At 36.1% G+C, this 12,983-nt stretch overlaps 1 protein-coding gene across 4 annotated transcripts in view; it reads left to right on the forward strand.

Moving 5' to 3' along the window:
* The window catches only part of TENM1 (teneurin transmembrane protein 1), an 839,058-nt gene that overhangs the window by 677,072 nt on the left and 149,003 nt on the right, over nt 1-12,983 (forward strand). For all 4 annotated transcript variants that reach the window (XM_084789577.1, XM_084789578.1, XM_084789576.1 and 1 more), the window contains one exon: nt 188-404. In XM_084789577.1, the coding sequence (XP_084645703.1) occupies nt 188-404 (217 nt within the window). The remainder of the gene's footprint in view (nt 1-187; nt 405-12,983) is intronic.

Consider the following 12,983-nt stretch of genomic DNA (forward strand, 5'->3'; position numbering starts at 1 on the left):
AACAAAATAGTTTGCCCCATAAACTCAGTGAGGAACAATTCCTGAGAAGCATGCCAATATAATGGGTTCTGCTCTAAAAATATGATTGGTTAACTTTATATTGACTTTCTCCATTTTGCATATTTTTAAATATATTTTGACTATGTGTTGAAGATAAATATCACTGTTGATTTGTTTTATTTTCCAGATGGCTTGACTGACTGTGTGGACCCTGACTGTTGTCAACAAAGCAACTGTTATGTGAGCCCACTCTGTCAGGGCTCACCAGACCCTCTTGACCTCATCCAGCAAAGCCAGCCCCTCTTCTCTCAGCACACTTCAAGACTCTTCTATGATCGAATCAAATTTCTTATTGGCAAGGACAGTACTCATGTAATTCCTCAAGAGGTCTCATTTGACAGCAGGTATATAGAAATTTATTTTGTCCTTACTAAAAGTGATCATGTTTTTTCTTCAGAGTAAAAGAAAATTGTCTTCTAAAGATCAAGTGGTTTCTCATTCCTTCCAACAATATTGCTATCTTCTGACTTCTCTTGAATGCCTACACTGTCACCAATTTGTTTCTAAAAGCCAATTGGTCAGATTATATATCATAAAGTTATAGAAAATGTCTATATATGTTTGGAAATTGTATTAAATGACAAAATGGAGGTACAATTTGCAAACTTACTACTTAAATTCTGAATTATTTTTTGAGAAAACAAACTTGAATTTCAGTAGCTATGTTTTAGGTTCTGCTTCATGATGAAAAGTGTTTCCAGGTCAAAGAGTTGAGTGATTTGATATCTTAATAGAGAATTCAAGATGAGAAATATGTGTCTTCTCAGAAGACTCAAATGCATTAATTATCTCTAAAGATCCGACAACAAAGTCCAACCCACCTAAATCAATTCACTTATTTAAAGTATAATAACAAGAATTTGCTCATTGGTATTCAACCCCTTCATCTTCAGCAATGATGAACTTTAATAATTAGCACTAGGTGGAGGTAATCCTGTACATCTAATTATTTAAGATTTCAAATATGGAGAGATGGTTTGGTGATTAATAGCTCTTTCTGCTCTTTCCGAAGACCCAATTTCAGCTCCCAGAACCCACATAGTGACTCACAGCTGCCTATAACCCCAGTACCAGTAGATCTAATGTCCTTTTCTGACCTCTGTGGGCTCTTGCACATACTTTGTGCACATATATATACTCAGACACACAATACACACATATTTTTAATCCCTCCCTGATTTGCTCTCTAAATTACTATTTCACTAGTTTTATAGACTCTTGCAAACAAAAATCTTTAACAACAACCAAAAAAAAATAGGTTTTGTCTAAGAGCCTCTGTTTATGCTCCATTCCCTGAAGGTGTATTATTTCAAGAGTTTGATACCATGACAATATAAGAAAATTACAACTCAAAGTTAACCTGTATACAGCAGAAAGGGGGGGAAATCAAGATGTACATGAAAACTTCACGTCCCTTCTCTTCAGTTTAATAAAAAAAATCCTTATTTTATTAATGTGCCATTCTGATCTTTTGGGTTTCCAGTGTAACCCAAAACCAATGCCAGCATATCACAAGAAAGGTTTGTTGGGACTCCAGACAAAGTTTGCCTTCCACCAAGCAAGAGATTCAATAATCTCCACTTTAAAACTTTTTCTCAGCTTGATATTAACTCCAGCCCACCTTTAAAATGTATTAATTAATACAATTATTAGATTTTGGAGACTTATTTATGGAACACAACAGAACAAAAAAATTGAAGGCAAGCATTGTCCCCATTTTCTATTCAAGGCAGAGGTAAGTCAACTCTATAGCTTTCTTGACACTTGGGGATCAGTCCAAAAATGAGGCCAGGGGCACTGAGAGAATTAATAACTTTCATTATTTGAGATGTGTTGAATAACATGTTGAATTTAATAAGGGGGAGTCTCAAGACCTGTTAGAGACAACAGACAAGTCATTTGGCCCAGGGCAGGGCACTGGAGCAATAAACTTAGAAAAGTTAAGACAAACTTAAACCCCTGTGGTTCAGCTTCATGCTTCAGCAGCACTTGCTAGGCGCTCACACAGTGAACAAAACTATTACTTTTGGTGCTTAATGCCCTTCTCCTCCTCCTGGTTTGATTGAGTTTTCTCATTCTTTTGGAAAATGCCCCACATTATCATTTGGCTCTGCAAAGTGACATTTAAATTCAGAATGATGAGTCTCCATTGAATGGTCTCAGCTATTGGAGTCCTTGCTGTCAGAAAGATGTGAGCCTTCTCCAAGTCTTGTGTATCTGAACACAAGAAATCCAACTGTGTTTTCTCTAGCCAAAAAAGAAATTTATTCCTTTTCCTTGGTTTACATTTGGGCAAAATAAGTTCATTTTTGACCACGTATATAAATGACAATTACAATCTCTCTGGTACACCAATATAATAATTTTTAGTGTGCAAAGCACCCAAGCACATAATATTTCATTTCATTTTTACAGTATCCCTATGAAATGAGGCAATTGTACTTGGTGTATTTTATATATGAGGCAACTGAGATTCTAAGAGACTAAATCACACAGACAGCAAGTTTGGATTGTCGCAACTTCTGTAACCATTCCATTCCACCACAGATGCCCCATTTCCACTTGTCCTTAAATTTATCTGATGACAAGAATTAAATTTATCTTGGATAAATTGCATCTGAGTCAACATAAGAAACTTTGAGACCAAGAAGTTTTTAAAATCAACCTCAGTTTGTTATATTGCAATAGCATGAGTTACAAATTTTTGTTTTATTTTTATGTTTTTCAAGACAGGGCTTCTCTGCGTGGCCTTTGCTGTGCTGGACTAGCTTTGGAGACCAGACTCAGCTCAAACTCAGAATAGTCTGTCTGCCTCTGTCTCCTCTCTGAGTGCTGTAATTAGAGGCTTGTGCCAGCACACCTGAGTTACATTTTTTCTTTTTTAAATATACATTTATATTATTACACATATATACAATAAACTACCTACAACAAGAAGAACCACAAAACAATCAGGAATTATATAAATGTTATATTCATAGCGTTTTGCCTGTCTGTATTTGGCAGCCTTGAAGAAAACATCTTTCCTATCTTGGTGAGTCTAAAATTCTGAATGAAAATCCATATCTATCATATCTCACCTTTATCAACTTAAAATGTCTATGTAGACCTAAAAACATCTTAACCCCTAAACAACTAAGCTTAATTGTAAAACTAAACTATTTGTTCTTCAACCCCATCAAAGACTTGAAAAGGAATAAAATTAATTATCTGAGTAGACAGGAAGTACAGATTAGCAGGTTCCAAAATGGGAAAATGACAGAGACAGTTTGCTGCCTGAACAGTCACCCAAAACTCTCAGTAACGCTGGAGCATTTTCTTCAGCCTTCTGGCCCAAAATAGCTGACAGACATATCTGTGAGGCAGGAACTATTGAGGACTTGCTTACCCTGTCTTGGCAGAGTTTGGCCATCGACTCTGCCTATATCCAAGCTTGCCCTTTTTTAGGCAGAATTTTTTAATATATTTTATTAATTTATTCATATTACATTTCAATTGTTATCCCATGTCTTGTATCCTCCCATTCCTCCCTCCCTCCCTCCCTTTTCCCCTTATTCCCCTCACTATGACTGTGACTGAGGGGGTCCTCCTCCCCCTGTATATGCTCATAGGGTATCAAGTTCTTTTGTCTGTGGCAGAAATTAGGACATTTTGGCCAGTGGCTTGTTTGCCACATTTGAACTCATCTCCATAAAGAGGTTCATTGAGGCTCATCATCTTCTTTGAGATAAGCTGGGTGTCGCCAGGAGTTAACCTGTCTTATTGTCAATGAATCTTTAAAATAATTTTTTAAAAAAAATCCTTAAATGCCATATTCTGTAGGTCTCTTAGGTTTTTGAAGACCTGAGTGACAAAATTTTAATCAGAGCTAATGAAGTACTTCTTTGGGGAATGTACATCATAAGATAGATATTTTGATTCATGACATCTGTTATTGTGTGCCTACTGTGTTTCTGACCTCTGCTAATCTTTGATCTGTGTTGTTTCATCTAATTCTCATTAAATGGTTCATGGTATAATTTGTTAAAAGTTTCATTTTCCAAATGAAGAAATCATTGTGTTAGTGACTTCAACAAAGTCATAATGACTGTCAGAAACTGGATTTGAACACAAGCACATTAGTAATGAATGCCTGATATTTAAATCACTGCACTGAGCTATATGGTGGTTCCCTTTGAAAACTGGAGTACATGATTCTAAAATGACACATGGCTCTTACACAACCTTACTGTAGACTAGCTTCCCTCAGGTAAATCTAAGATATACTTGCATGCCATAGTCATCCAAAACACTCTTTTTTTTTTTTTTTGCTTTTGCCACATAACTGAGAGGCAGATGGGTACACAGGTAAAAAAAATCACTGCTAATTGACTCATTTCCCTACTAATAAAACATGACCCACACAGCTGACTAGCTACTGCACATTGTTCCACAATCACACATTGGAGCTACAGACAACAGTACATAGCTATCTAAATGTTGTAAGGACATATGGAAATAATTGTTCACCCTTTGCATCATAAGGAAAGTAGTTTTTGCTGTACTTAATTGATTGAACTGGCAAATAAAAGCATGTGTGATATGTACCTTCTATGTCTTATGATGGTGTAATGTCTGTGAAGCTGCAAGCTGCCCACAGAAAAGTCTTTAGGAAACTCAATTCAATTATCCTTTTTCCCTCTAAATGCAACTGACCCTGTAGCTCAAATATGTTTTTTCTTCAATCTATTCCAAACATGACTACAAAGTAAACCACAGAGTCTATGGGCCCTTAAGTATTACGTATTACTTTTTAATAATGTAAATAGGTGAACAGAAGCATTATTGATCTTTAGTGTCTAAGCATTTAATCACTATTAATAATGTAGAAGGTTTTTATAAATATGTAAAAACAAGAGTACATTAAACTAAATGACAGCAGTAATTTGCAAAGCCAGACATTTCACTCGTCATCACTAATGGAGAAGTGCATTTAAAAACAACATCTTACCAAGGTTAGTGCAGCCACTGACAGTAGGTCTGGCCAAACTCATTTATCTATTTAGTGACTATGAGAAGTTGATCCACACATCACTCTTCGTCAAGTGTCTATATCAGATGTTGTTCAGAATTATGCCACAGATGTATTTTGTTTAGCCTGACATTTATGAAGAAAAGACCAAATGTAAAAATTGGAATATAAAATGTGTCTAGAAAATTCACAAAGCTAAGCACTGCCAGGCACACAGTTGTAGCATAGGTGGTCCAGAGCTGAGGGACAGTGACCCCACTGGATGGGACACGCAATGCCTGCTTAGCTCACTACAGTTTCCCTTACACCTGGGTCACCTCCAACATGTTTCCCTGTTGGCATTTGAGGTTGTCATCTCTGATCTAAGGAAATTCTGTGGCTTTCTTGAAAATACTTTAAGACTATGTGGCTAGGTCTGATCTCTTTCTCCACTTGCCTTTATTATAGTGGTTATCATTTTACTTGGTTTCTGAGCTTTTATTTTAGTCTGAAAATATGTGACTTCTATCTCATTTTTATGTTTTCTCTATTTTTAATCTAATCTTTTGTTTACTTAGTGCTTATGTATACTTCATGGCTAAAACAGTGTATACTCAAATGCTTAGCTAATAAACTCATAAAGGGAGGGGTACCCTAATTTACGGTGTTTTATGTGCCATCAAATATATCAGGTATCTCAGGTCCCACCAAAGTAAGAAAAAGTCTACTTTTATGATGAGAGTGATTATTATGTTTCTCGCCTAGCAAAATTTTCAAGTACAGTTTAAAAATCTGAAATTTTGGCCCAGAAGAGAGCTCTTCAGGTGAAAGCACTTGCTGTGTAAGCCTGAATACCTGCATTTCATCTCTGACACAATGTAAAAACCTAGATGGGGTCACTTGCATCTGTAACCCTAGCACTTCTGTGGCCAAAAGCTTGTGCACACAACACAGCAGTAGACACTAGAAAGACCCTGCCTCCAAACAAGGTGGAAAGAGAGAAGAAACTCCCAAAATGTTGTCCTCTGATACATGTGCTGCAAGAAATGCTCCTGCCTGTCACACACACACACACACACACACACACACACACACACACACACACACACACATCACACACACACACACACACACACACACACACACACATACACACACACACAAATAAATAAATAAGTAAATACAACGTTAAAAACAAAGCTCTAAAACTCCACAGGAGTGCTGCTGAATATAATTGCAGAGGCCTCTTGGAATACCTACACTTAATAGAAAAGTTCTAGGACTGGAATCAAATGTAGTACAGCATTAAGCACATAGTACTCCCAGTGAATTGCAATGAAAAATGAAGTTAAACAAGATGGTAGGTTTCTTCTAGTTCTTTGTGTGGAGTTGCTACATTGCCATTTTTGTTTGCTTTGGCTCAGTTTGGTTTGGTTTCGTTCACACTGGGATGTCTATTGTTATCTCTGTATTATCACATTCCTTAATCAAGTTCTGCAAGGACAAGGACCAAGTCAGATTTACCCTCTGTATGTTTTGAATACCTATTGCTATCTAGAAAATTACTTATTATTATCTCACAAGTCTATGGGTTAGAAATTCAGATATGGTATGACCAGGTCAGCTTTTCTCTAGTCCATTGTGTTTGGGGCCTCAGCTAGAATGTATCAAATAGCTGGAGGCAGAAACAGTAGAACAACAGCGGGGAATCTTTCTGTCTACCTTCAGCTATTTCAGTTTCCTGCTAGCATAATAAGTAACCAGCTTTGAGTTTGTTCGAGTTCTTGTACTGTATCTCTGTACTCCAAGAGATAGAAATGGAAGATGCCATTCTCTTAAGGAATAGACATAGAAAATTTCCAACTGTCATTTACTAGGTACTAGGTAACACCATCAAAAAGTTCATGAAGATTCAAGAGAGAGGGCATGGGTCCCATTTCTTGATCAGTGAAATAGTAAACAATATTTGATTATCCTTTATCAACCATGTCACTATATTCGCAGATCCTAACATATTATCTCACAGAAAACAAGTTCAAAATTGAAAGGCTATTTCATTGAGTGGTTTAGTTGCAGTGATTTTCTTTTTGAAACAGAGCCTCACACAGCCATGAATGCCCTAAACCCCTAATGCCTTGAACTCTACTTCATGGTTGCTGGGTTTAAGTGCATGTACCACTTTGCCTGACCTAGTTGCAGTGATCTTGAAGTACAGGTATTCTTATATTTACCAGTGAAATCAGCCAATATTGGTTGCACTGAGTGCACTGATATTATTTACTTAACCAATTCTCAATATAAAATCAGCCTAAAGGTAAGATTCCAACTCTCCAAACAGCCCCAAAGCAAAATTCATAAAAAATGAAATGATTGTATACCAGTACCAAAGTAATCATTCATTTTTATCTTATAACATCTTCCACCACTGTCACAGCCTGACAATAATTGAGATCATTCATAACTCCATATAGGCATCAATAATTATTTCTACCTTCAGTGGGCTAGATAATCAAGATGTAGTATCAATAAAAAAAGCTAGAAAATAAGGAACAACATCAACAGAAGGAAAACTGTTGTTAACTGACTCAATTTAGCATGCATCATTTTTTGACTCACTAAAGAACAAAAGTGGTACTTCCAAAGAATTTAACATCCTAGTACTACTTTAAGCAGGGAATTATCAGCAAAATCTTCTTACCAAAGTTGTCTTCTTCTTTTACTCTATACCATTCAACAATAAAATCTTGATTCTTGTTTCTGATTAGTCATGATACCCGGTAATAGTCATAATTATTTACCATATCTTCTTTAATAAAACATGCTATTCTGCACTTGGCTGAGCAGAAGATGTACACAATTTGAAATTCTGCTAATGACAAAACAAGTTATTGACTGAATACTGAAGCTAAAGAAAGGTTAAAGGAAGATGAACACTGCTAGAGACATCAGCGACTGTGAAAGTATTGTGAAACTTAACAGTAACTACACTTGGCATGTACTCCTTATTTTTAAGTGTACATTTTATGAAAACTAGTATTTCCAAAGCAACTTATGACTTCATTCATCTTCAGAAGGTAATAGCAATGATATTCTATTCCTCTGATATTCTTAGTACAATGCGATGTCCTGATATTGATTCCTCTTTTAGGACTGGAAATGGTTTCTATTCATTCATTTCTTCTACAAATATATCTTGAGAAACTGTTCTGTATCAAGAACTGTATAGAGGGACATAAACACAAAAAACAGTCTTTTCAATCATAGAGTTTGTATTCTAGAGGTAGAAGTAGTCAACTATCAAGACTTAATCATTACACACCATATATATTTATAATATATTATAAATATATATAATTATAATATCTTATAAATATATATATATAATTATCATGGTTAGCCCACAAATATATTTTTAAAAACACTATTTTCCACTAAAAAATAAGAAATAATGAGTTGGGGATATAGGTCAGTGATAAAGTACATTAATAGCCTGTTAGAATGCCCAGGTTTGAACTTTGCTTCTGTAAAAGGTATCAAATAAGTACATACTTACTTAAAATAAGTGCATGCTGCAATAAGTTTGGGGGATCTGGAATATTAGGGTTTTCAAGGAACTTGTTCATCACCTCAGTGTTCTAAGTTCAAATTATTTGCTGGAGCAGACATGTAACTTAGCTTGATATAAGATGAAAAGTACCCTCACAGATGCAGCAAAGTCATTAAACCTTTACAGAAAGGAGATTAACCAACAAGTTTTCATCAGTAACCCAGAGATGGAACGAATTGGTTTGTTCAACATAAAGAGCTGATAAAATTGACACACACAAGGGACTATTGATGACTTGCAAGAAAAACACAAAAACTATTTAGACAGACAATGCTTGCCCATATACAAACAGTTTTATCCTTTGGCATTTAGAGTTGTAAATTTTACTACAACTTAAAGTTTTCGTACTAAGCAAATGAATTCAAAGAAAAAAAATCAATCACGAAAAAAATTCCCATCTCCCATAATAAAAAATTCCACTAACTACACTTTGGAGTCATTTTATCATGATAGATCCTACAGTTTCTTTCAAGGTAACCCGAATTTCAGAGGATTGATAACCATTTCAGTTGAGATTTATGAACATTACAACATTTACTTGGTTCATTTGTTCATTCGGTGATAGACACTCTCCTAGGCTCTAGGCTATAGGGGGCAATATCTCTTCAGTATAGCAAGGAACACAGAGTGTAATGAAAAAGAGAAATGTGAAGAAGGAAGAAGTACTGTCAAGTGGGATTTAAGACAAAAAAAAAAGTCAGCAACTGAGAATCATCATTTTTGACAGAGTGGTCCAGAGAAGTCTCCCTAAGGAGGTAACACTAGATCAGAGGCCTCATAGCATTCATTGGTATGCTAGATGATTTGGACATGAATATTTCTTACCACCTGGAACCTTATACAATAGATTTTCACACACTGAGCCTGCTATTGACTTTTAGATGCCGCTGAATTAGGATTTTCTGACACTGCATGCAATGAGAAGGTAAAACAAAACTATCTCAAGGAATTACTACCTAGCACTTACTATACTAGGTTTTACTGATAAATGCTCAGAGGCCTTGCCCTCCAGGAGTACATTGAGAAAATCTCAAGATTTCCTCAGACAAACTTAATAGGCTTTACAAAAAACAAACAAAACAAAACAAAAACAAAACTGTAGCACTAGACCATTTAATCATGAAAGATGGGTAACTATAGCCAGTCTTTGTTGATTCCTTGAACTCAAAGGAATCCAATATGTAGAAAATATTTGCTGGTTTAGAATTTTTTAAAAAGATATAAAGAAACCCAATATTAGGCAGTTTTTAATGAAATACAGTGTTATTATAGTATTCAAGCACCCACAGAATTAACATTCAGTTTTAAGATTTCATAAGTATCTCACCAAATATCCACAAGATAAGTATTTGTAATTTTACTGAACTATAAATTTGAACCCATATGCTTTCTGTTTAACATTTTAATGAATCTACTTGTGAAAGAACACTATTTGTTAATGACAGATTTTCAAATATTTTTAATCTAGGAACACGAAAAGCATCAGACGAAGGGCTAATAAGCACACAAGACAACAAATGCGAAATAAACTATGTAGACTAAGAACATGAGGTATTGGTATCCTCAAATTTGCCATCTCTTCGCCTTCCTTTCTTAAAAAAACAAAAAACAAAAAAACAAAAAAACACTACCTACGACCTTCCCACATTTGCGAAAGATCTCTAAGGTCTTGAGATCTCCAAGATGCTTGAGTCCTGGTGTGATTCCTTTCTTTGGTCCTCATTTTCCTGAGCAGCCTCATTTGTTTATCTCCTTTGCAGTTGTCCTAAGTGGGAAGTGAGGTTGCTGATGGTTTCTGCTAAAGCACTTTGATCTCTTTTGTGTGGAAGGTGTTATGTATGTGACGGCAGGATCTCCTGATTTTCAAAAAGGAAACACATGTTCACGACACATTTAAAAATTATAAAGTGCTGAAGGTTCCCAGATTTGGAGTGCTGAGTAGCTACTGAAATCAGCAGTCAACACCTAAAAGTACCAAAAAGAAAAAAAAGTGTGACTTTCACTTCTTTGCAAGTTTTCTTGGACAAAGAAGAATGAAATCAGAGCAGAAATTTTCAAAATGGTATTTAAATGATTAATTTGAAAAATCTAAAAATGCAAATGTTCTGAGATACTCAATTTTTTTTATGGTTGGGTAGTTGTTTTTAAAGACAGGGTTTCTCTGCATAGCCATGGCTGTCCTGGAACTCACTCTGTAGATCAGGCCGACCTCACACTCACAGATCCACCTGCTTCTGGCTCCCTGAGTGCTAGGATTAAAGACATGTGCTACCACTGCCAGGCCTGGGATACTCAAAAATTTTAATTAGGAATATCAGCAACTCTCTACAACTCATATGAGCACACACAAATAATCATCTTATATTTTAGCCGATTGATTAAAATCCAAAAGCTCAAATCTTTATTGCTATAACTGAGTCAAACTATGTACTTTCCATCATTTTCTAAGCCATAATGTCATTTTGTCCTTACAGAGGGTAGTCAGTGTAAGAACATTCTATAGCTGGCTAAGTAAGAACCATAAGTAGTTGAAGACACTTGCTGCCAAGTTTGGTGACATAAGTCTGATCCCTGGGACCCACCTAGTGATACCCCCAAGTTCTCTCATACCTCCATATACACAGTGACATTTATTCCCTGAGCCCCTCACACACACATGATAAATAAATCTGCTTGTTTGTTTATTGTTCTCTCATACAATACATCCTAACCATGGTTTCCCCTTCCTCCTCTCCTCCTAGTTCCCCACAACACCTCCCCTCTCCCTCAGATCCACTCCTCTTCCATTTCCCTTCAGAAAAGAGGAGCACTCACAGGGATATCAACCAAACATAGCTTAACCAGTTACAATAAGACTAAGTACAGACTTTCATAGCAAGGCTGGATAAGGCAGCACAGTAGGAGGAAAAGGGTTCCAAGAGCAGGCAAAAGAGTCAGAGACAACCCCCCACCCCCACCAGCAAAAAAAAAAAAGTAATTTAAAAATTTTAAAGAATATTCTGTAGCTAACTTCTACTACATGCACCACACATGGAAAGTGTTCACAGTTGGTTCATTTGTACAGGTAATGATTTCCTGAGGACTGCACCACTAGTATAAGTGAGCACTTTCATTTTCAAGCCCCAATATTTACAGCTTGACTCAGAAAAATTTGTGCGACAGCTAAGGCTCTTGCGAATCCAAGACAAGATATGACCACTATTTTATCACTGTGCTATCTAGCACAAGTTTATTTTTTATTATAGACCAAGCTGGCTTTCAACTCACAGAGATCAACCTGCCTCTGCCTCCAAAGTGCTGGGATTAAAGACCTGGACCACCAGTGGCAACCAGTGATTTCCTTTATTTTTATGATTAAGAGTCAAAACTTCTCAAGACTTTATTGGCATTAAGTGAAATGAGGAGAAGGGAATGTCTTACATAGTACTTACCTCATAGTAAGTGCTTAGTGTTTTATTTATATAAAATGCATATTTAAAACTATCAGACAATATGAGCAAATAATTTTGAAAAGTCCAGTTCAAAGAGTCACCATATTCCTAGGTAATACTGTTGTTCTGAAATATCTTTGTGATGCTAAGGAAAACAATAGGAAAGAAGTATGATTGTCATTTTACAAAATTACTAAATAAAGCCAAGAATAATTCTGTCTCTTAGGAAATTTTTGTAGTGGTGATTACTAGCAAGTCAGGGCTAGAGCATAGCAGTGCCTATAGCTAGGACATGCTTTCCTTGAAGCAGGAAAAGAATCCATGGCCAGGAAATGACCAACAAGAAGGGCCTGCCCTATATTTAATGACTATCCATTATGTGAAAGGCAGGTCCACAGAGAATGACAGAAGAGGTTAATGAGGTTAACAAAGCCTTGTAAAGGCTGATTCAACGATAGACCATTTGAGTAATGTTTATAATAAGCAAACCAAACAATATGAAGTAAGTGTGCTTCAGACTATTCAAAACTTGCTGCAAGGGCTTACAGGACAAATATTTCAGGATTCAAATTCTAGACAACAATAATCATGTGTCTAAATGAAGCAAACTGGCACTTACACAGTGCTGAAAATGTAACTGTGTCGTCAGTTTTCCTATTGCTTCAAAACACTTGATCTTTTTCCCATTACTTTGGGGATCTCAGGCATCCAAAGCAAGCCTACTTTTGACAAGCAATTACCAGGGCAGATGGGAAAATAGCCACTCTACCTCAGGGTGAGTGCCCCCATTCTGTTTTACTTGAAACATCACTAGCCATGAGGAAAATAATTCTGCTTAAAAAGCTATCTGCATTTTCAATAGCACCACCTTCCCCACAGCCCTGGAATGCTGATG

This window comes from Acomys minous (assembly GCF_964271855.1).
Source record: "Acomys minous genome assembly, chromosome: 7".
NCBI lineage: Eukaryota > Metazoa > Chordata > Mammalia > Rodentia > Muridae > Acomys > Acomys minous.